The sequence below is a fragment of the Candoia aspera genome, chromosome 1 (genome assembly GCF_035149785.1).
Source record: "Candoia aspera isolate rCanAsp1 chromosome 1, rCanAsp1.hap2, whole genome shotgun sequence".
In the NCBI taxonomy this organism is placed as follows: Eukaryota; Metazoa; Chordata; class Lepidosauria; order Squamata; family Boidae; genus Candoia; species Candoia aspera.
The window spans coordinates 67,695,023-67,715,315 of NC_086153.1; the positions used below are offsets into that span (position 1 = coordinate 67,695,023).

The window sequence follows — 20,293 nt, forward strand, 5'->3', positions numbered from 1 at the left end:
ATCCCTGCTGAGTCAAAAATGAAATCTAGTGATTTTATACATCCATGTATGAAAAGGCTTCAGTTTTGTGGTACTTAGGCTAATGAATTAGTTGTCATGTAGCACTTGCGATGATCAGCATTTGAGAATCTTGATTTAGATTATACTTGAATGAAGGAATTAGTTATACCTCTAAACTTACTTGATAGAAATTTGAAATTGATAATCACTACAAATCTAGTTAGGATTTTGTTTAATTTCATTTTTCAGAGAACTGCTTGTCAGTTAATTAGAACTGAGTGTTAATTATTCAAATTCAAATTGAAACTATTACTTTATAAACTTGGAATTATATTAGTAGACTTTAGATTTTTTTAATATGAAAATTTAGTACTGTAGAATCTTCTGAAAAGGTGAGACTTTGCAACTATAAACTACTGAGTGAAAATAATTTCTTCAGTTTTTTTTTTTTTTGGTGGAAAAGCCATTCAGAGCCAACTGTATTAATCTGCATTTTAAATTACCTAGATGCATTATAGAAAGTTGTCACATCTATGCTCTCTACCTAGAGGCCTGGTCCTACTCTTGCAGTACCTTGAAGGAAGCTGATTAAAATTACCCAAAGCTTGGCTGCATATGTGCAGGCTGTCATACTTGTATGAACAGACAACAGAGTAGAAAACGAAGTCTCTAGTATTTGTAATCTTGAGAATGATGCGAAGATCTAGGAGAGGGCTAATGTTCATTTTTGAAAAAGATGTGAATATAAGGCAGAACAGATTCTTCAACACCACTTGCAGCTGGATGAATATTAGCACAATAAATATTCATTCTGCTTGTCCCTTGAGGAGAGAGAGTTTAATATCAGTAGTTATGAGGTATAAAGGGCAAGAACAATTTAGATCATTATGTTTCTGTAAAAGAAAGATGAAAAATATGGTTAAAAGATCTAATCATAGTATTACTTAGTAGTAAAGCATTAGTTCAGAAACAATAAAATCAAATAATGTCAGAAAATCCCTTTTTCAGCTGTCATCAGTATTCCTGACAGTGAAGACATCACCAATATCCATTCAAAAAATGAGCTGGAAGAAAAAGAAGCAGTAGATGAAGATGAATTGGAAAAAACTATCCAAGAGGAAAATCTAGTAGTCCTGCAAGAAAAAACATTGCCTAATATTGAATCTGAAAATCAAACAGTAGATGTAAGTTAAGTTCTTTGTATAGCACTTCAACACAAGTAGAAAACTGGAATTGCATTTAATACTGTGTTACCAGTATGGGTCCCAAAGTTCCTTTTTAAAGATTTCTATAGATTATACAATTGGTTGGATTGTTTATAAACTTAACTCTTTTATAGTAGCATTAAAAAAGAAGTTGTACAATAAAATTTCTATACCAGAGTAACCATAGTATATGTCCATACAGTGATTAAAAAACACTGTCTTAATCATTGCAAATAGGAAGCAGTAGCTATAGCTGCTGCTGCCGCTTTGGGAAGCCAGAATTTGCAATTTCCTTTTGAACAGTTTGCTCGGGTTCCTTTGTGAACCAATGTGTGGATTGCTGAATTAGGCAGTGAAATGTAGCTTCAGAAAATCTGAAATTTTGAAGTACAGTTGTTCATGACTTTTATATTTCTTGAAAAATACATTATAATGGAATGCAACTTATGCGCTTTCTATTTTAGCTCAGCGGAGATGAAAAACATGAGATACAAGTTTCAGAAGCTATAGTGGAAACAATTCCATACAACGAACTGTGTTCCTCAAGCAATCTCAAATTTCAGTACCACTGTGACAGTATAGAACAACAGGTCACATGTGAATTACTTGGAAAAGATGCTGATGAATCTTCCTTTACTGAAGGAGATGGAGAACTTCTCCTGTGTCAGAATAATTTTACTTTAATATTAGAAGGTGATGATGAAGCTGAGGTGGGAGTTTCTACTGTTTTGCATACTTTTCCTCTGAAACCAGCTAGCCCAGAATCAGGGGATAGAAGCAACAACCAGGAATTAAATACAAATTCTGTGTCCACAGTAACTGGTGATGAGATGCCGCAGAATACTGCTGAAGTACTACCTTATGTACCTGAACCAATTCAGATGGCTATTGCTGAAAATCTGCTAGATGTAATCAAAGACACAAGAATTAAAGAATTTTCAGCTGAGATAATAGAACAATCTTTTCATGAAAGCATAAGCAAGAAAGTATTACATTCATCCCAGGGTCCTGTTCAAAATGTTCATGAAACAAACAAAGACACAGAATTAAGAGTTGAAAATTTGATGTCTGGTAACAGTACAACAGATCAGGCAAACCAAAGTCTAAATAACTTATCTAATGATCAGCCACTGACCAAGAAGAATAAACAACCTATATTGGCAATCCCCACTCTAAGGAGAAGTGCTAGGCGAGCAAAGGAGACATCAGACATTTCTGAAAGTCTGCCATATAATTCTGAAGAATCTCAGGAACAGCAGATTCCCCAGATTCCTGATTTTCCAATCAAAGATGTGAAGGAAACAAAGAAGAGTGAGTTAGAAATCTCAGCAAATGCTCAACCTGTTTCACCAAGATTTCTGGCAACTGTTACTACAAGGAGTGGGATTAGAAAACTACGAAAAAGTGCATCAAAACTTCATAAGCATCTTCCTTCTGCTCACCAGAAGACTGCTAGAATTACAAGAAGTGTGGTAGGAAATCAAGATAGTAATCAGTTTGTTATTGATCATACAATACAAATGTCAGGCAATCCTAAAAGTGCAAAGAAAGTAAAAGCTATCACCTTGCAACTTGCAGAAAATGTAATTTCAGAGCAGGAGGTTGAACCTCAAGGGCAGCAGCTGTCTGTGACACCAAGAAGAGGGAGAAGAAAAAAGCATGGCATACTGAAAGGAGTGGCACAGGCAGAAACCACACCTGAGAAGCTACCATTACCTACTCCAATTCGAAGGAGTAGAAGTAGAAAGCCCAATCTGCCAGAAACGGTTTTCAAACATGACATGCAACCAAATGAATCACAGCTACCAGAACAGGAGAGAACACAAAGCATAGGTACTTTGGAATCAGTTTCTGATCAAGAGAGAGGTCTTCTTGAACCACTACCTGTGCATCGTAAAAGAGGTAGACCGAGAAAGAAGTCTTTGAATGTTTCAGCAGGCTCACAACTGGACTTGTCTCTCTTGTCTCCTCCGGATGCTAGATCTTCAGTCAATAAGCGAAATACTAGGAGTGAAGCTTTACATCTGTCTGCAACCTCAGGATGTTTATCTTCTCTAGAAACTTCTACAATAGACACTCCAAAGAGAAGATCCTCAAGAATGACATCTCGGAGTGTACAGAAATCAGATACAGAAAAATCTAACCTAAAAGAATGTGTTATCCAGCCAACTGAGGCAATAGCTTCAGAAAAAAAGTCTGAAAACAGGCGGTCTAGGATAACTAGAATCAGACAGAAGGCTAAGTTACCTTCTGTCTCAGAAGAAAGCACAGAGAAAGAACATTTGCCACTAGCAACTGAGAATGAAGTGAAATCAAGGTCTACAGACATAGCCAAGCTGAGGCTTGGTGAAATAGAAGAAACTTTGGCACACCATGGTAGTAGCATTAAGAGGACCAGGTTAACCGAAAAGAAAGTAAAACAGTCACTTTCCCTGGATATAAATGAAACCTTCTTTTTTTCTCCTCCTCTTACTAAACTCACAGAAAAACCTAAAGGTACTTGAAATTTTGCTTCAGAAATTCTGTATAGGATAACCAAATTGCCTGCTATGCATGAGGGTTGATCAAGTCTAGAAAGAGTAATTTCAGAGCAGGAGGTTGAACCTGATTGATACCAGTTACATACATATAAAAAAAGTTTCCTGCTGAAAATAGAACATGCCTTTTCCAAATACAGCCTTGCAAGAAAGTAATTTACGGTGTGAGTAAAAGGAGAAACTTTGGAGAGAAAAAGTTCACACAAACTAATATATTTGCTTCTTAAGCACATGAGGAGATGAATAAAAATGTGCTTGGGTTTGTTGATACATTTACTAACGTATCAACCAGAAGACTAATAGAAAAGTTACACAAACCTATGAAGAACCTTCACACCAAAGATAGGCCTGCTCTCTTGAATTTTTCTTGCCAGCACCATAACATCTGGTAACAGAAAATAGCGTGCTGATTTGAACTAAATCTATGGGATGGCGAAAAAATTAAATTGGTCAAAAAGAGCCATCCAGTTAACAATTTCCAGAGGTAATTGGTCCTGAAGCAAGGGATAGTGGAAATTTCAATTCTAAATTGACTATATAGAGAGAGAGAAGAATTAGGTTCATGTATTGTAAGGTTGCCTGTTCCAGCAAAACCTCCACTTACACCCAATATTCAGTGTTAAGAGAAAGGGAAGGATTGAGCTTAAAGACTTTATGCCTCTTGATTCTTTGTCTCAATTTTTGTTGTCCTTTCCACTGACCAACTCTCATGTTTTTTTGTGAATGGAGAGGTAACCTCTGTTTACAAACTGGTGGAGGGTGATGAGCTGAAGGGAAGCTACTTCTAAGCTAAACTGAGAAAACTTGAAACCTAGTATCTTTCTGAAACATAAAATGGTCCTAAGCAACTACAAAGCATCAGTAGCGGTTGTAAAACAATAGATTACTGTGAGGTCAAAACTCTCCTATCCCCATATTTATTTTCTGCTTAGGAAATACAGGATTTTTAAAGTTTTTTTTTTATTTGCCTTTATTATTTTTATAAATAACTCAAGGCCAGCGAACATACCTCATACTCCTTGTTCCTCCTATTTTCCCCACAACAACAATCCTGTGAGGTTGGGCTGAGAGAGAGTGACTGGCCCAAACTCACTCAGCCGGCTTTCATGCTTAAGGTGGGACTAGAACTCACAGTCTCCTGGTTTTTAGCATGGTGCCTTAACCACTAGACTAAACTGCTTGATTTGCTGTCAGTCTACTCTTGACAAAGATTAAATGCTGTCCCTTGTTTTCGGCTCAAATGGGAACCAAGCTTTGTTTAGGGACCTATGCAAGAGTGAGCTATGGGGCATTACAATGTCCAGGGTTTAAAATTTTTCTGTTCCATTAAACTACCTGCAGGTCATGGGACATCTAGGAATATCAACAGCGATAGAGGCATTCATACTTGGGTCTCATGATAAACTGCTCTGCAGCCTTTTCTTTTTTAAGATGCAGGATTGTAGCTGAAGTTGTGTGCCTCGAATGTTTATTTTCAAAGTCAGTAACAAGTTCATGGTTCCTAATTTTAGGTGAAAAAGCAGTGACACCTATTCAATTCAAGGGTGTAGATGCAGATTTGGCCTCTAAGTTTGTGTTCTCACCCCCTGTTTTGAGATCCAGGAAAAAACAAGTGTCCAGTATTTCAAGGATTGTGGATGATCTGGTAAGTAATTTTGATCATTTCTTCTGTATAGTCTTCTGTTTTGTGATTTATATCCCTGATTTAAATCAAATCTGTATTTATGATTTTTCAGTTTGCGAACATTTGACCATCTTCAGCAAATAGTTGGAAAAGCTAATAACTTAATATCTTTCATTTTGTTTGTCTTGGTCATTACTAAGAGTCTTGTGAGATTTACCTATTTTGAGAGTAAACTTTTAAAAGCTGGGTGATAGAGACAATGCCTTCCTTTTTTACCCACTTCATGTTGTTTGTCCTTAGGAATTACCAGTTAAAGAAGAAAAGCATGCTCTTTCAGTAGAGACTTTAGAAAAGCAAAATGTAAAAAGAAGCAGAGCTACAAGGTCAAAAGCATCAAAAACAAGCAAGTATGTAATGGTTCCTTTTCTAAAGCAGCTGTTTCAAAAATGAATATGCGCCATCAAGTTGTTTTCAACTCCTAGTGACCACATAGATTTTCTCCATGACTATCTATCCCTAACCTCTTCTTTCAACCGTGCAATCATCACCACTGTATCTGAGACCATCCACCTTGCTGCTACTTGACCTCTCTTTCTCTTTCCTTCCACCTTTCCCGTCATTAGTCTTTTCCAGAGAGCTGGGTCTTTGCATAACATGTCCAAAGAGGATAATTTGAACTTGGTCATTTGTGCCTAGGGTGAGAACTTTGAATTGATTTGTTTGATGATCCATTGGTTTCTTTTCTTGGCTGTCCACAGTATTCTCAGGAGTTGTCCTGACTAAGCAAGAACCACGCCGAGACGAGGAAGAAGTCTCTAGTGCTTTATTATTGCTATAGTAGACAGAAAATCCTACCAAACTGAAGAAGCGTGGGAAAACCCAGACAGATAAACCCCCAGAAGTCAAGGCGGGTCTGTTCTGTGTCTCTTTGAATGACAGCTCAAAGTCTCTGAACTACGCATGCGTTTTTGCCCCTGGATAGTGGCCCCCTCTTGTTCACCATCAGTACTCATGACAGGAGTCTTCTCCAACCCCAGAGTTCAAAAGTGTCAGTAATCTTCCTATCCTGCTTCAAAAATAGTACATATGAAAAAATATATTTAAAAAATAGTATATATGAAAGATGTCATATTGATACATTTAATATTTCCTTACTGCATTGTAAAGAATTCTGATCTTATTTTGTTTTCTGTTTTCAGCTCTAGTTATATCAGCTAAAGAAATGCTCTCTTTTCTTACAGAGTCTTAGGGAAAGATGGTAGTTGGTCACCACCAGCAATGGAAATTAAGTTCATTTCACCCTTTGGCACCCCTGCAGATGAAACCAAACGAAAGCAAGGAGATTCTGTGGACAAAACGGAGAAGGCTGTTCAAAAAACTGTGCGTAGGAAAGAGAAGAGACTGTCTAGCTACCCAAAGCCAGTTGTACGGAAAAAGATGTTATAACTGCTTTTAAAAATGTGTAATGTACACCAGTGTTTGTAAAGTCATCACAATTGTGTGGAATATTACAAAAAAAATCATCTAATTTGGAAGATAATTTATATAAATTATTGTAAATTTTCAGAGAGCTAAAGGTCTTCAATAAGTAACTCCATATGGAGTATGACTTCTTCAGTCAATGCAGTTTTCTATTTTATAAGATACTTCGTACATTTATATAATATGTAAATAAATATTTTAGGAATGTTAAATAAAAATGTATACTTAACAATGATTATTGTCCACTAGATTTTTGGGCGAGAATAATAGAGATGCGGAATGCAAAACAACCCAAAGGGGATTTAATTATGGCTTGCCACTGTTGTGCCTCTCTGATGGGAGGCTAGCATTCTTTTTTAAATAACAGTTTGATCTTATAAATTTTTTTTAAATTAAAATTTCACACTTTTAGAATTTTTAGAAAATGTGTTGACCTCATGGGAATTAGTAATAGGAGTTACCCATCATAAATCAAACCTTACTCTCTTTATTGAACGTGTATTTAATTGAAGAAGTCAGAATGTAAACAATTGTATTGAAGCTGTGCAATATTTTTTTGTATTTGTTTTAACTTCGGAAAGCTGCTCTTTGGTTTAAAAAACAAAATCTCACCTCAAATGTTTTTTTAACTTGCTGCATCAGCAGAAGGTTCTTAACACTCAAGGTATTTATATTGTCACAACTATTCAACAAGGGACAGCATTTCAGGGATTTCATCTACTTAAATTTAGTTCAAATTTGATATTTTGAGATGATGCATGTTTTATAGATTTTGTGGTTACTAGAGAAATGTTACCACAATTTTGGTAAAATAAAATTTGTCTGGAAATACACACTCTTCTGTAGTATTTGACCTATCCCTGTAGCACAAAAAAATGAAAAGAGGCTGAATCTGAGTCATGGTTCACTTTAAAACAACACATAAATAATTCAAATGGAATTTTACATAGGTTTACCAATGTCAGGTGTTTATTTAGAACCAATACACAGTAGCAGCCAACATAATCTAATGGAGTGCCTCTTAGAAATAATTTATCAGTTACTTTATACAGGTGAGAGGTGAACTTATCAATAATGTATTAGTTACAAAGAATCAGGTGTATTGTGCTCCAGCCCCATATTTTTTTTTACTTTGTCCAAGCAATGGCCCAGATATAACTGATCCTTGCACTTTATATTTTACTTCCTTGAAGAGTTAAAATGCCAAACTCTGACAGTGTGAAAGTGGCAGTACGTGTCAGACCTTTCAGCCAGGTTAGTATTCGTTTTGTGCAGTCAATGTCTCTAAATCTTAAGGTCATAATTTAGGATTATTTGTGTTGTAGAGAAGAGAGATGAACAAGCAAAAATAGGGCAACTTGAGTAAAAACTTGGGTCTGGTAATAGCATCTGCGTTCAAATGTGTTAAATGAAGATACAAAGTGAAAATAATGTGCTAAATGAAGAAACAAAGTGAAAACGATGTGTTAAATGAAGAGAGAAAGGGAAGCCTGATCATGATGTTTATAGTGCCATTGGTTAGATAGCAGACTAACCCTTGCTGTGGGACTAGGCCTAGCTTTAATCAGATTTCAGGCATTTCTTGCATTAATCTATCAATGCTTGATATACTAGGTGGTTTAGTTAAATTTGCAAATGTATTCTCCCTTGGGAATGTGTTAAGTAGCCATAAGTCAGATGTCATTTCAATTGCCCACTTATTCCTGACAAACCTTTTAATTAATGGGTATTATTTAATGGGTCATTTAAAGATGGGTTTCAACTACCTGTTTGGCCAGCAAACCCAGAGGTTTCTCAGATGCAAGGATTTCAGGTTTTGAGACAATTGCCATACACGTGAGCATAGCATTAAAAACATGTTTTACCTACTGTAGCTTTTCTTATCCTACCATAACAGTGATAGAAGATGATGCACCTATAGAAATCTTCTGTTTGGGACCTGGAAACCCAAGGCTTCATCCCGTATGACCAGGGACCTTCTGATTTCTCTTGCCTTTAGAATCCCAAACCTGTGTTCTTACCTCCCTGCAAATAAATGCCATCTTTCTGTAAGGCAACTATTTTAAAGACACAGTTCTAGGAGAAAGAAGGGTACCATTATTAAGATACATCACTTGAAGTCTTTTCTGTCTCCCTACATGAGTTGTTCCCTTCATGCATATAGTGTTGCTGTAGGACAATTAACAGCTCCACCTTTTCTCCCAGTGATACAGAAAACTGTCAATGTACTTTAGTCATGCAGTTTTTGAAAACCTAGTTACCATACTAGAGGAAAGAGGCCAACGAAGTCTGTATCAAAGTCTGGCCTCCATATTGACTGAGCAAGGTAAGAAGGGGATGTAGATAAGTATGAGATAAGGAATTAAACTGATGATGGAGCTCAAGCACCATCAAGGTACTGCTATCCTCCAATTGAGAATCTAGGAATTGTCTCACTAGTTTCTGTTCAATATTTATCTACATCTTTTCAGCCTACTGCCCTTGGCTGGAATTTTTTAAATATAATTTTTATTAAAGCTTTTAAACAAGAAGATAAAAAACTAACACAAACTAATATAAAGTAAGGAAGAAAAAAGTGCAAGAAAAGAAAAGAAGTGGAAGAGAAAAAAAAGAAAAAGGATATATAGAAGTGACCTTGGTTGGAATGTATAGAATCATTACTATATACAGCATAAGGTGGCAGCACAAGACTAATTTTGTCAGGGTTCAGCATCGAAGCAAAATCAGGCAAAACATACATATTGAATTGGTAACATTTCAACTGATGAATCCTCATGAAGGAAAAAATAACCCTGTTTAACAAATACAAATTGATTCAAGACCTCAAAGACTGTCCTCAAAAATACTGAGAAAATTCCTCATCTTCTGATCAGTGTGTGTGTGTGTGTGTGTGTCTGTGCACAACAGGTAAAACGGACCGAACAAAATACCTGTATGGAATCTTCATTCTCATCATCTACAAATCTAACTCTATTTTGATTTATTGAAATTGTAACTTCTGCAATAAACATGCTTTTGGGAATTAGAAACATGAGCATTTTCTTTAATCTATGAAGCAGAGTATTCTTTTTTTTTCTAAATATTGGTGAAAGTTTAGCTTGTGAAAGGCAAAATATATCTGCTTTCTGAAGGTGTGTTAGAATCTGCTGCTTACTTCCAGGGGAGGAATGGTGTACTGCAGATGGCTCTGCGAAAGCGGAGCCAACAACCCAGTGAGTAGACCTGTTCCTTGGAACCACTCTGGATAAAGAGACAACAGGAGATCAGTCATATATGCTCTAGACAGCTGCTCCTTGTGAGGAGACAGTAAGACAGTGGTTTTCCATGGGTTTGAGTGCCAGGAGACAAAGGCAGAGCCTTTTAAAGGATGCCACGTTCACAAACCTCACTTTCTAATCACTTTTGTTTATTGCTTATTAACCATCTTAAAGCTATTAGAGACCTTTGGAATGACAAGTCTGAAAAGTCTTCATCGGGTGAGTTTATCTTCAACTCTGAACAAAAGAAAAATTAATTACAAGCTTAACTTAAATAATTTAAAATAAACAGCAAAAAGCTAAATAAGATTTCAATCTAAGAAAGTTATAAACTGATTAAGGGTCCAGATAAATTTGGAATATTGATTTTTTCTATAAAATTTTGGAATTCACTATAAAAAATAAACCTTGGGGGAAACAGACGTATTTGGGCTATCCTGGCAATTACAAGTTGTAACAGAAGTGGTAATTTTAGAAATTGGACACTAGAAGTGACTAAAGATTTTAAGCAGAAGAAAAAGAAATACAAGTCTGATGTTAGTTAATACTGGGACTTACAAAACGATACAAAACATAACATCAGAAATATTAAAGGAGATCTTTGAAAAATAGAGCCAGACATTAGTAACTACAATATTAACTCTGTCAGTAATGATGTCTGCTTCTGTAGATAGACTGTGTCTAAAAGATGCTAATGAAGAAATGACAGATGTGGAACAAATTTTATCTGACAAGATAGAGAAAGACAGAACGTGGAACTACAAATGACAGGCCAAGAGAATGATTTGGAAAAGGACACTTCACTAGATACACAAACTGGCTGAAGTTTTAAAAATTAAAAGGGAAATACAAATTATAAACTAAGAATGAAAATGTTTTCTTACTGAATCTACAAAAGAGGCTTGTTAACGCCTTGAAGAAATCTGCGATGGGATAAAGAAGAGGAGAAATCAAATCCTATTACAATATTACATTAAGACTGTTAGAAATAAAAGGAAGAAATATAAAGTTGGTTTATTTGATCAAGGTTAAAATAAGATTTTTTGCAATGTTCTGGCAACCCTTTAAGGAGTTTTTACTGACACCAGGATTGAAAAATTGATGTTTTATGGATTTGCTTATAGACAAGAGGTGGGATCTGGGATGAAGAGATACCTGTTTAACCTTACAGGGGGTGAAGAGTTATTAAATTTGTTTATACTTGTGATGAAGGTTGGAAGTCGCTTCTTTATATATTTATTTTCTTTTTCTTTCTTTTTCTTTTTTCCTGCACTTTTTCTTTCTTCCCATTTTCTTTAAGTTTAGATTGTATTAGTTTTTACTGTTGTAATTAAAATTCTTAATAAAAATTACATTTTTAAAAAATCAATAAGCTTCCAACTTCCAAATATATGCCATAGTCTAAACTGAAAAAAGAACAAGTTAGCAATTTGAATTTTAATTTATTTAAACTGACTATAACTTCAACAGAGAGAGAAAAATGCAGGCAGCAGATGTGTGATTTCTATGAATTCCAGCACAACAAGCATACATGATCCTAAAAATCCAAGTCATGTTAAATCCTTTACCTTTGACCTGGCATATTGGTCACACAGTGGATTTTTAAAGGACCAAGATGGCAAGCTTGTTTCATCTGGACCAAACAGCAGATACACCGGGCAGGTAAAAAGTATTTTCTAATATTTTCTATCAATACAAAAAGTGTAAACAATTCATTCCACTGTCAATTTTGATGGCAAAAATGGATAGGCAAGCCAATGGCTAAGTCTGACAAGTCACATTCATGGTCACAGCAAAGATTGAGTGGAAAGGCAAGTGATTGTAGTCCCTTATAGACTTCTTGCTTTATTCAAAAACCCTTTCCTTCCTGTTTCTTGCAATGGGAGTGAAATTCGAATTTAATGAACTTCTCAAACTGGTTTAAGAATTTTTTTTTCAAGTCGGGGATGAGGTGGAGACAGGCAGCCTTTGGATCCTTCACTCTTCCTACCTTCCTCTTATCAGAGCTTTCCAAGGTTGAGATTTCCTAACAGCTGCAGTGACTGAGAAACAGGGAAGTGTAAGATCCAACTTCAGATTTCTCCTTCCATAGCTGATGTCCATAGAAGAGTTAACCAGCCAGTCCTAGGGAGTACACAGTAGCTGTGTAATTTAGACTTCAGAATGGAAGTTTGGGAAAAAATATCCTTGGTACAAAGAGATCAGCTGCCATCATTCTCTTCCCTGCTGCTTAGCTGAAAAAAATGTGATGGGAGGGTATAAACGATGTGTTTCATTATACATCTTTCATTCATCTTTTCCTTGGCCAGTGCTTAATGATGGTCCCTGTGCATTTCTGGGGAGCCATCCAGAGCCCCACGAGACCTGAAATCTTATACCAGGAAAAAAAAGTACCACATTTCCATTCTCTGCTCTTCAGAAGTTCACTTTGTATGGATGCGCTGGAATTTCCTTAACTGAGAATATTTTTCTTGAACATCTAATCAGACATCTGTCGGTATCATCAGACCAAGCCATAAGAGTGGCTGTGGTTACTGGCTCAACATCACTACCTTTGGTGTGGTTTAATTAAATCTGCTAGAATTGAATTTTCTATCATTATAGAGGGAAGTTTTTCATGACCTTGGTGCGGGAGTCCTGAACAATGCTTGGCAAGGTTACAATGCCACCCTTCTGGCTTATGGTCAGACCGGTTCAGGGAAGAGCTACTCAATGATAGGCCATGGTGCAAACAGAGGCATAATTCCAGTCATATGTGAAGAACTGTTTAAAATGATTCAAAATCAAGACACAAACAAGCAATATCAGGTATGTTCAAGAGTTTAGACATTGTAACATAGATGGCCTATGACCTGTTTATAAAAATTACGTATTTTGAAATGCTGGTTTGTTTTGATCATAAATGGATACTATATGCCATGGCATTAAGTGTTGCACCATTGGAAGAACTGAAGGACCAGGATGGGGGCAAATCACAGGAAAAATCTTTGTGATTGCTAACAGTGATCACCAAACTGATGGCATATAGTCAGACTAAGGAAGAAGCACAGTCAGATGTAACAAGCTGTTTGAGAGACAAAGATTATTGAAGTTATATATAAAATATATTTCAGATCATCCCTGTTACTTTCTGTTGCAGCCTTTCTCAACCCTTTGACCCCGGAGGAACCTTCGAAATATTTTTCAGTCCTCGGGGAACCCCTGCACATTCAGGCTCAAATATAGGCCACAAGTTACAAAATTATTATATTTGTTTCATGGGTAGGCCTGTATATATGCATGAACAGTGTTCTTAAACTAAAAATAAAGAATGAAACTTGCCTCTTTAATGTGAAGTTGCCCAAATAATTTTTGAAATAAATTTTTGAAATAAATCGTGATCTCCCAGGGAACCCCTAGTGACCTCTCGCGGAACCCTAGGGCTCCACCGAACCCTGGTTGAGAAACCCTGCTCTATTGTATCAATAAGAGTCCACCTCTGATCTGTTTCTAAGAAAAAGTGTCTTCCATTTGAAGGGGAAATTATGGGTAATTTGACTCCACCCTTTGCTATAAAATCCATGTATTTTTTTTTCAGATCGATTATATTTTTTATTATGAATGTGTCTATGCAGTGACAACCTTTGGAATTACAATAGTGTGTGTGTATGGATTATATCTTGGAATGTTTTTAAATCTTCAGTTTAAAAAGCTACTTTCCAAGAAAGAGTGACTCAGATAAAATACAACTACGGAGTAGAAGCCAGGTGTATACAACAGTGCAAAACTCGGTAGAATATACAGTTGCATTTTGCTAACTCTACTTAAATACTTAGTAATGGAGCTAGTGATTCATCTTGTACTATCTCTCTTTTCCCTTTATAGATTACATTTAGTATGTTGGAAATTTACAATGAACAGGTAATTATATTCAGATGACATTTAGCTCTTTTCCTTTTCGTGATGAATTCTAATAGCTTCTTATAGGAAACAGCATTGGTAGACACTAACAACCTGAGTTTTCTTCAGGGGATCTTTATAGCAATTCAGAAATAGGATTGATGCTTAGACCAAAGTTACTGATCTGGCAGCCATCTCAATCCTCAGTGACTAACCTGCCAGTGCAGCAGTTTTCAAGAAAAAACATACTGAAAATTTAGGCAATTCTGCAGCTGTTTTGGGATATAATTCCCGTAAGAGCTAGTTAACATGACCATTATTACCTGGGAGGATGATTTTAAAAATTCCCTTGCAAGCCCCTTCTTGCAGCAGTTCCTCAATAAAAGATAATCTCAGTAGGTTGCTTCCAGTCAGGGTGAACTTCCTGACACTCCCTCTTCTACCTAGCTGGGGGGTCTTAACCATTCTATTCAGGTTAACTCCCTTCAGATTGTTGGAAAGTAAAAGGAAAGTACTCTTAGAAACACAGAACTGATTAAGTCTTGTGCCAATCCTGAAACACCAGCATAGCTAAGTAACTGGTCAGTCTTGACCACAAGGCAGGTTTTATGAGGAATTCCCTTACCAAACCAATGAAGTCAACCCTACAGATTATGAAAAAGAGTTTATTGGGAAAGGGGAAGAGAGGGAACCCAACGGCAGGAAAGAAGCTCCCACAAAATTCCAACTCAATACCATAAGCCTAGTTAAAACAAGTTACTTACCACCTTCCTGAATAAGCTCATGCATTTCAACATATGTTTGCTAGGAGAGAGAATATTTGGGGTTTGCATTTTGGGGGCTCAAGCTTTTCTTCTCCTGCTCTGAGCATGCATCTGCAGGTTTATAAAATCTGGGGGATTCTCTGAGTTAAAGCCAGTCTTATTTGGGAAATCCATTCTTTCTTTGCCCAATCAAGAGTGATGTTTGATCTATAATGTACTGGTTTTAGCCAGCAACTCAGAAAGTGTCTAGTGGCTAAACATACCATTCTACTGACCCTTATAGGTAGAATTATGAAGGAGCAGTCTGGTTTATAAGCGTACTGTGAAAGGCCCTCTGGGGCAGCCTTTCTCAACTTTTTGACTCTGGAGGAACCTTTGAAATATTTTTCAGGCCTCAGGGAACCCCTGCACATTCAGGATCAAATATACGCCAAAGTTACAAAATTATTATATCCGTTTCATGTGTAAAAGCTGAATTCCATCCATGCTGGACACTGAAGGTGGGGTCTATTTACCTGTTATTTTAGGAGGCAGTGTAATTTTGCCATACCAAAATTAAGGACTTGTCACAGTGACCAGTTCCCAGGAACTCTGGGAATATAGTCCAGAATGTTAGGAAGAAACTGGTATTTCAGGAAGAAAAAACCTCTCCCCAGTTACATCTACCCATCCCTTCAGGTCCAGCAGACAGGGCATGTTATGGTCCTGTCTGTTAAGGAGTGTCATCTGACAGGACACAGGAGGAAAGCCTTTTCTGCCACAGCGCCCGCCCATTGGAACTCCATCCCCCAGAGGTTAGACTGGCCCAGACCCTGCTCTGTCACTGTACCTAGGGATCTGGCTATGGTTTGGAGCCTGCTAGATGGCTGTATTGATTGACAGATGACTTACACTTGCCTGCTTATTATGTTGCCTGGTTTTAAATCTTGGTTTCAATCGGGTTTTTAATTTGGTTTTGAAGGAGTTACTGTTTTTTCAATTGATTTTTGTATTTTGTTTACCAGTTTTGTTGTTTGTTTTTAATTATGAGAGATGCCCAGAGTCACAGATTTGAGATGGGCAGCTATGCAAATTGAATGAATGAATGAATGAATATCCAGTACAAGAGAAAATTGTAAACATACTACGGTGTGACCAAGGCAGCCTTCAAGAATGCAAGGATCAACATTTGCAGATAGAGGGTTGAAAAAACTGGGAATGCCAAATAGGGGCAGTTAGAGAGGGGGGAATTGACTCTAAATCATCTTGTCCAATTTTCTTTCTTCAAATATTACTATTTTAGAGTCCCTTATATGTAATCAAAATAATTTTCCTTTGATATATGAACCTAATCATCTGAATCATTGCTAATTCTTCACCACCTTGTTACTGGTCTTTTATTTTGTATGTTTTGAAAATAACATAAAGCATTAGAGAAGCCCTTCAGCAAAGGATTGTTACCTTGTCGTGGTGCTGGAGCTTGAGCACCTCCATGATGCCATGAGCTAAACTGTGAAGGGCCACCCAAGATGGGAAGGTCGTGACAGAGAGGTCAGACTAAATGCGATCCCTGGGGAAGGTAATGGCAACCCACCCCAGTATTCCTGCCATGAAAACTAAATGGATCAGTACAACCAGAGATATGTCGGTATACCATCGGAAGATGAGACCTCCAGGTCGGAAGATGGTCAAAATGCTACTGGGGAGGAACAGAGGATGAGTTCAACTAGCCCCAGACGTGATGACACAGCTAGCTCAAAGCCGAAAGGACGGCTAGCGGCCGAAGGTGCTGGAGGTGAACAACGAATCCGATGTTTTAAGGATCAACACACCATTGGAACCTGGAATGTAAGATCTATGGGCCAGGGCAAATTGGATGTGGTTATTGGTGAGATGTCAAGATTAAAGAAAGACATTTTGGGCATCAGTGAACTGAAATGGACTGGAATGGGCCACTTCACATCAAATGACCACCAGATCTACTACTGTGGACAAGAGGACCACAGAAGAAATGGAGTAGCCTTCATAATTAATAGTAAAGTGGCTAAAGCAGTGCTTGGATACAATCCAAAAAGCGATAGAATGATCTCAATTCGAATTCAGGGCAAGCCATCTAACATCACAGTGATCCAAATATATGCCCCAACCACAGATGCTGAAGAAGCTGAGGTAGAGCAGTTCTATGAGGATCTGCAGCACCTACTGGACAACACGCCTAAAAGAGATGTTATTTTCATCACGGGAGACTGGAATGCTAAGGTGGGCAGTCAAATGACACCTGGAATTACAGGTAAGCATGGCCTGGGAGAACAAAGCGAAGCAGGACATAGGCTGATAGAATTTTGCCAAGACAACTCACTCTGCATAACAAACACTCTCTTTCAACAACCTAAGAGACGGCTTTATACATGGACTTCCCCAGATGGACAACACCGAAATCAGATTGACTACATCCTTTGCAGCCAAAGGTGGTGGACATCTATACAGTCGGTAAAAACAAGACCTGGAACTGACTGTAGTTCCGATCACAAACTTCTTCTTGCACAATTTAGGATCAGACTAAAGAGATTAGGGAAGACCCACAAATCAGCTAGATATGAGATCACTAATATTCCTAAGGAATATGCAGTGGAGGTGAAGAATCGATTTAAGGGACTGGACTTAGTAGATAGGGTCCCGGAAGAACTCTGGACAGAAGTTCGCAACATTGTTCAGGAGGCGGCAACAAAATACATCCCAAAGAAAGAGAAAACCAAGAAGGCAAAATGGCTGTCTGCTGAGACACTAGAAGTAGCCCAAGAAAGAAGGAAAGCAAAAGGCAACAGTGATAGGGGGAGATATGCCCAATTAAATGCAAAATTCCAGAGGTTAGCCAGAAGAGATCAGGAATTATTTTTAAACAAGCAATGCGTGGAAGTGGAAGAAGACAATAGAATAGGAAGGACAAGAGACCTCTTCCAGAAAATTAGAAACTTCGGAGGTAAATTCCAGGCAAAAATGGGTATGATCCATAGCAAAGATGACAAGGACCTAACAGAAGAGGAAGAGATCAGGAAAAGGTGGCAAGAATATACGGAAGACTTGTATAGGAAGGATAACAATATCGGGGATAGCTTTGACGGTGTGGTCAGTGAGCTAGAGCCAGACATCCTGAAGAGTGAGGTTGAATGAGCCTTAAGAAGCATTGCTAATAACAAGGCAGCAGGAGACGGCATCCCAGCTGAACTGTTCAAAATCTTGCAAGATGATGCTGTCAAGGTAATGCATGCTATATGCCAGCAAATTTGGAAAACACAGGAATGGCCATCAGACTGGAAAAAATCGACTTATATCCCCATACCAAAAAAGGGAAACACTAAAGAATGTTCAAACTATCGAACAGTGGCACTCATTGCACATGCCAGTAAGGTAATGCTCAAGATCCTACAAGGTAGACTTCAGCAATTCATGGAGCGAGAATTGCCAGATGTAAATGCTGGGTTTAGAAAAGGCAGAGGAACTAGGGACCAAATTGCCAATATCCACTGGATAATGGAAAAAGCCAGGGAGTTTCAGAAAAACATCTATTTCTGTTTTATTGACTATTCTAAAGCCTTTGACTGTGTGGACCATAACAAATTGTGGCAAGTTCTTAGTGGTATGGGGATACCAAGTCATCTTGTCTGCCTCCTGAAGAATCTGTATAACGACCAAGTAGCAACAGTAAGAACAGACCACGGAACAACGGACTGGTTTAAGATTGGGAAAGGAGTACGGTAGGGCTGTATCCTCTCACCCTACCTATTCAACTTGTACACAGAACACATCATGCGACAAGCTGGGCTTGAGGAATCCAAGGCTGGAGTAAAATCGCTGGAAGAAGCATTAACAATCTCAGATATGCAGATGATACCACTTGGATGGCTGAAAGCAAAGAGGAACTGAGGAGCCTTATGATGAAGGTGAAAGAAGAAAGTGCAAAAGCTGGCTTGCAGCTAAACCTCAAAAGAACCAAGATTATGGCAACCAGCTTGATTGATAACTGGCAAATAGAGGGAGAAAATGTAGAAGCAGTGAAAGACTTTGTATTCCTAGGTGTGAAGATTACTGCAGATGCTGACTGCAGTCAGGAAATCAGAAGACATTTAATCCTTGGGAGAAGAGCAATGACAAATCTCGATAAAATAGTTAAGAGCAGAGACATCACACTGACAACAGATGTCCGCATAGTTAAAGCAATGGTGTTCCCCGTAGTAACATATGGCTGTGAGAGCTGGACCATAAGGACGGCGGAGAGAAGGCAGATCGATGCTTTTGAACTGTGGTGTTGGAGGAAAATTCTGAGAGTGCCTTGCACTGCAAGAAGATCAAACCAGTCCATCCTCCAGGAAATAAAGCCAGACTGCTCACTTGAGGGAACGATATCAAAGGCAAAACTGAAATACTTTGGCCACATAATGAGAAGACAGGACACCCTGGAGAAGATGCTGATGCTAGGGAGAGTGGAAGGCAAAAGGAAGAGGGGCCAACCAAGGGCAAGGTGGATGGATGATATTCCAGAGGTGATGGACCCGTCCCTGGGGGAGCTGGGGGTGTTGACGACCGACAGGAAGCTCTGGCGTGGGCTGGTCCATGAAGTCACGAAGAGTCGGAAGCGACTAAACGAATAAACAACATTAGAGAAGCCCCCACAATATGGTCCATATATCTTTAGACTGTCCTAGAATTCCCACAGGGATAACCAAAGTTGGAATTCCAGTATATCTGGAAGATACCAGGTTGGGGGAGGCTGTCTTTAACATTGCTGCACAGTCCCAACAGAAGAACATACATGATCCTTATGGCTATTGAAAATGTTGTCTTAAGACTTTTTCTACATTTCTCTGTAATTTCAGTTAATCCACACTTAGATGACAGGGAATTCTGTGAGTTGTAATCCTGATCTGTTCTCTTACAAATACATTTTAAACTTTAAGAATTCCCCTCCCCACTGAAATGGCAGCCAGCCCTTTTCTCTCTTTAAAATAAACTTTGTTTGCCCTTCCAGGTAGTAGATTTGCTGTCTAAAACTAAAAGGAATGGTGGACTCAAAGTTAGAGAAGACCAGCAGCAAGGCTTCTATGTGGAAAGTTTGAAACTGGTGCCTTGTGATAGTTATGCACAAATTGAGAGACTCATGGAGCAAGGGACCAAGATAAGGACCACAGCTTCAACCAGCATGAATACCACCAGCAGTCGGTCTCATATGGTCATCACCATTCATTTCAAACAGGTATAGCAATGCTATAGGTACAGAGAATAACCAAATATGGTGCATGTACGCAACACATTAGATCTGAATGCACTGAGTTCTTACTGTGGAGTTTCTGGTTCCAGATAATTGCAACTATTTTGAGAAAATACTTACCTGTTCTGAAAGTCCATGAAAAATGTATTTTCAAAGACTGTTTTCTTACCCCATGGAAGTTTGACCTGTAGTATGGGTTTATGTATGTCTATGTTAAATCTGCAAGTGCTGGTTTGAATGGTGAGTTGAAGCACATAAGTTGAATTCTAAACCCTGAATCCAAGTTAACAAAACATTATT

General features: G+C 38.0%; 2 protein-coding genes across 4 annotated transcripts in view; both read left to right on the forward strand.

The window, feature by feature from the left end:
• AHCTF1 (AT-hook containing transcription factor 1) overlaps positions 1-7,683 on the forward strand; it is a 50,601-nt gene extending 42,918 nt beyond the window's left edge. For all 3 annotated transcript variants that reach the window (XM_063306043.1, XM_063306034.1, XM_063306052.1), the window contains 5 exons: positions 1,009-1,184; positions 1,670-3,701; positions 5,254-5,387; positions 5,667-5,773; positions 6,608-7,683. In XM_063306043.1, coding sequence (XP_063162113.1) covers positions 1,009-1,184; positions 1,670-3,701; positions 5,254-5,387; positions 5,667-5,773; positions 6,608-6,812 — 2,654 coding nt within the window. In that variant the 3' untranslated portion in view covers positions 6,813-7,683. The remainder of the gene's footprint in view (positions 1-1,008; positions 1,185-1,669; positions 3,702-5,253; positions 5,388-5,666; positions 5,774-6,607) is intronic.
• Positions 7,684-8,048: 365 nt separating this feature from the next.
• Positions 8,049-20,293, forward strand: part of LOC134488926 (kinesin-like protein KIF28) — a 43,740-nt gene continuing 31,495 nt past the window's right edge. Inside the window, exons 1-5 of the mRNA XM_063291320.1 lie at positions 8,049-8,102; positions 11,576-11,767; positions 12,710-12,913; positions 13,970-14,005; positions 19,754-19,978. Coding sequence (XP_063147390.1) covers positions 8,049-8,102; positions 11,576-11,767; positions 12,710-12,913; positions 13,970-14,005; positions 19,754-19,978 — 711 coding nt within the window. The remainder of the gene's footprint in view (positions 8,103-11,575; positions 11,768-12,709; positions 12,914-13,969; positions 14,006-19,753; positions 19,979-20,293) is intronic.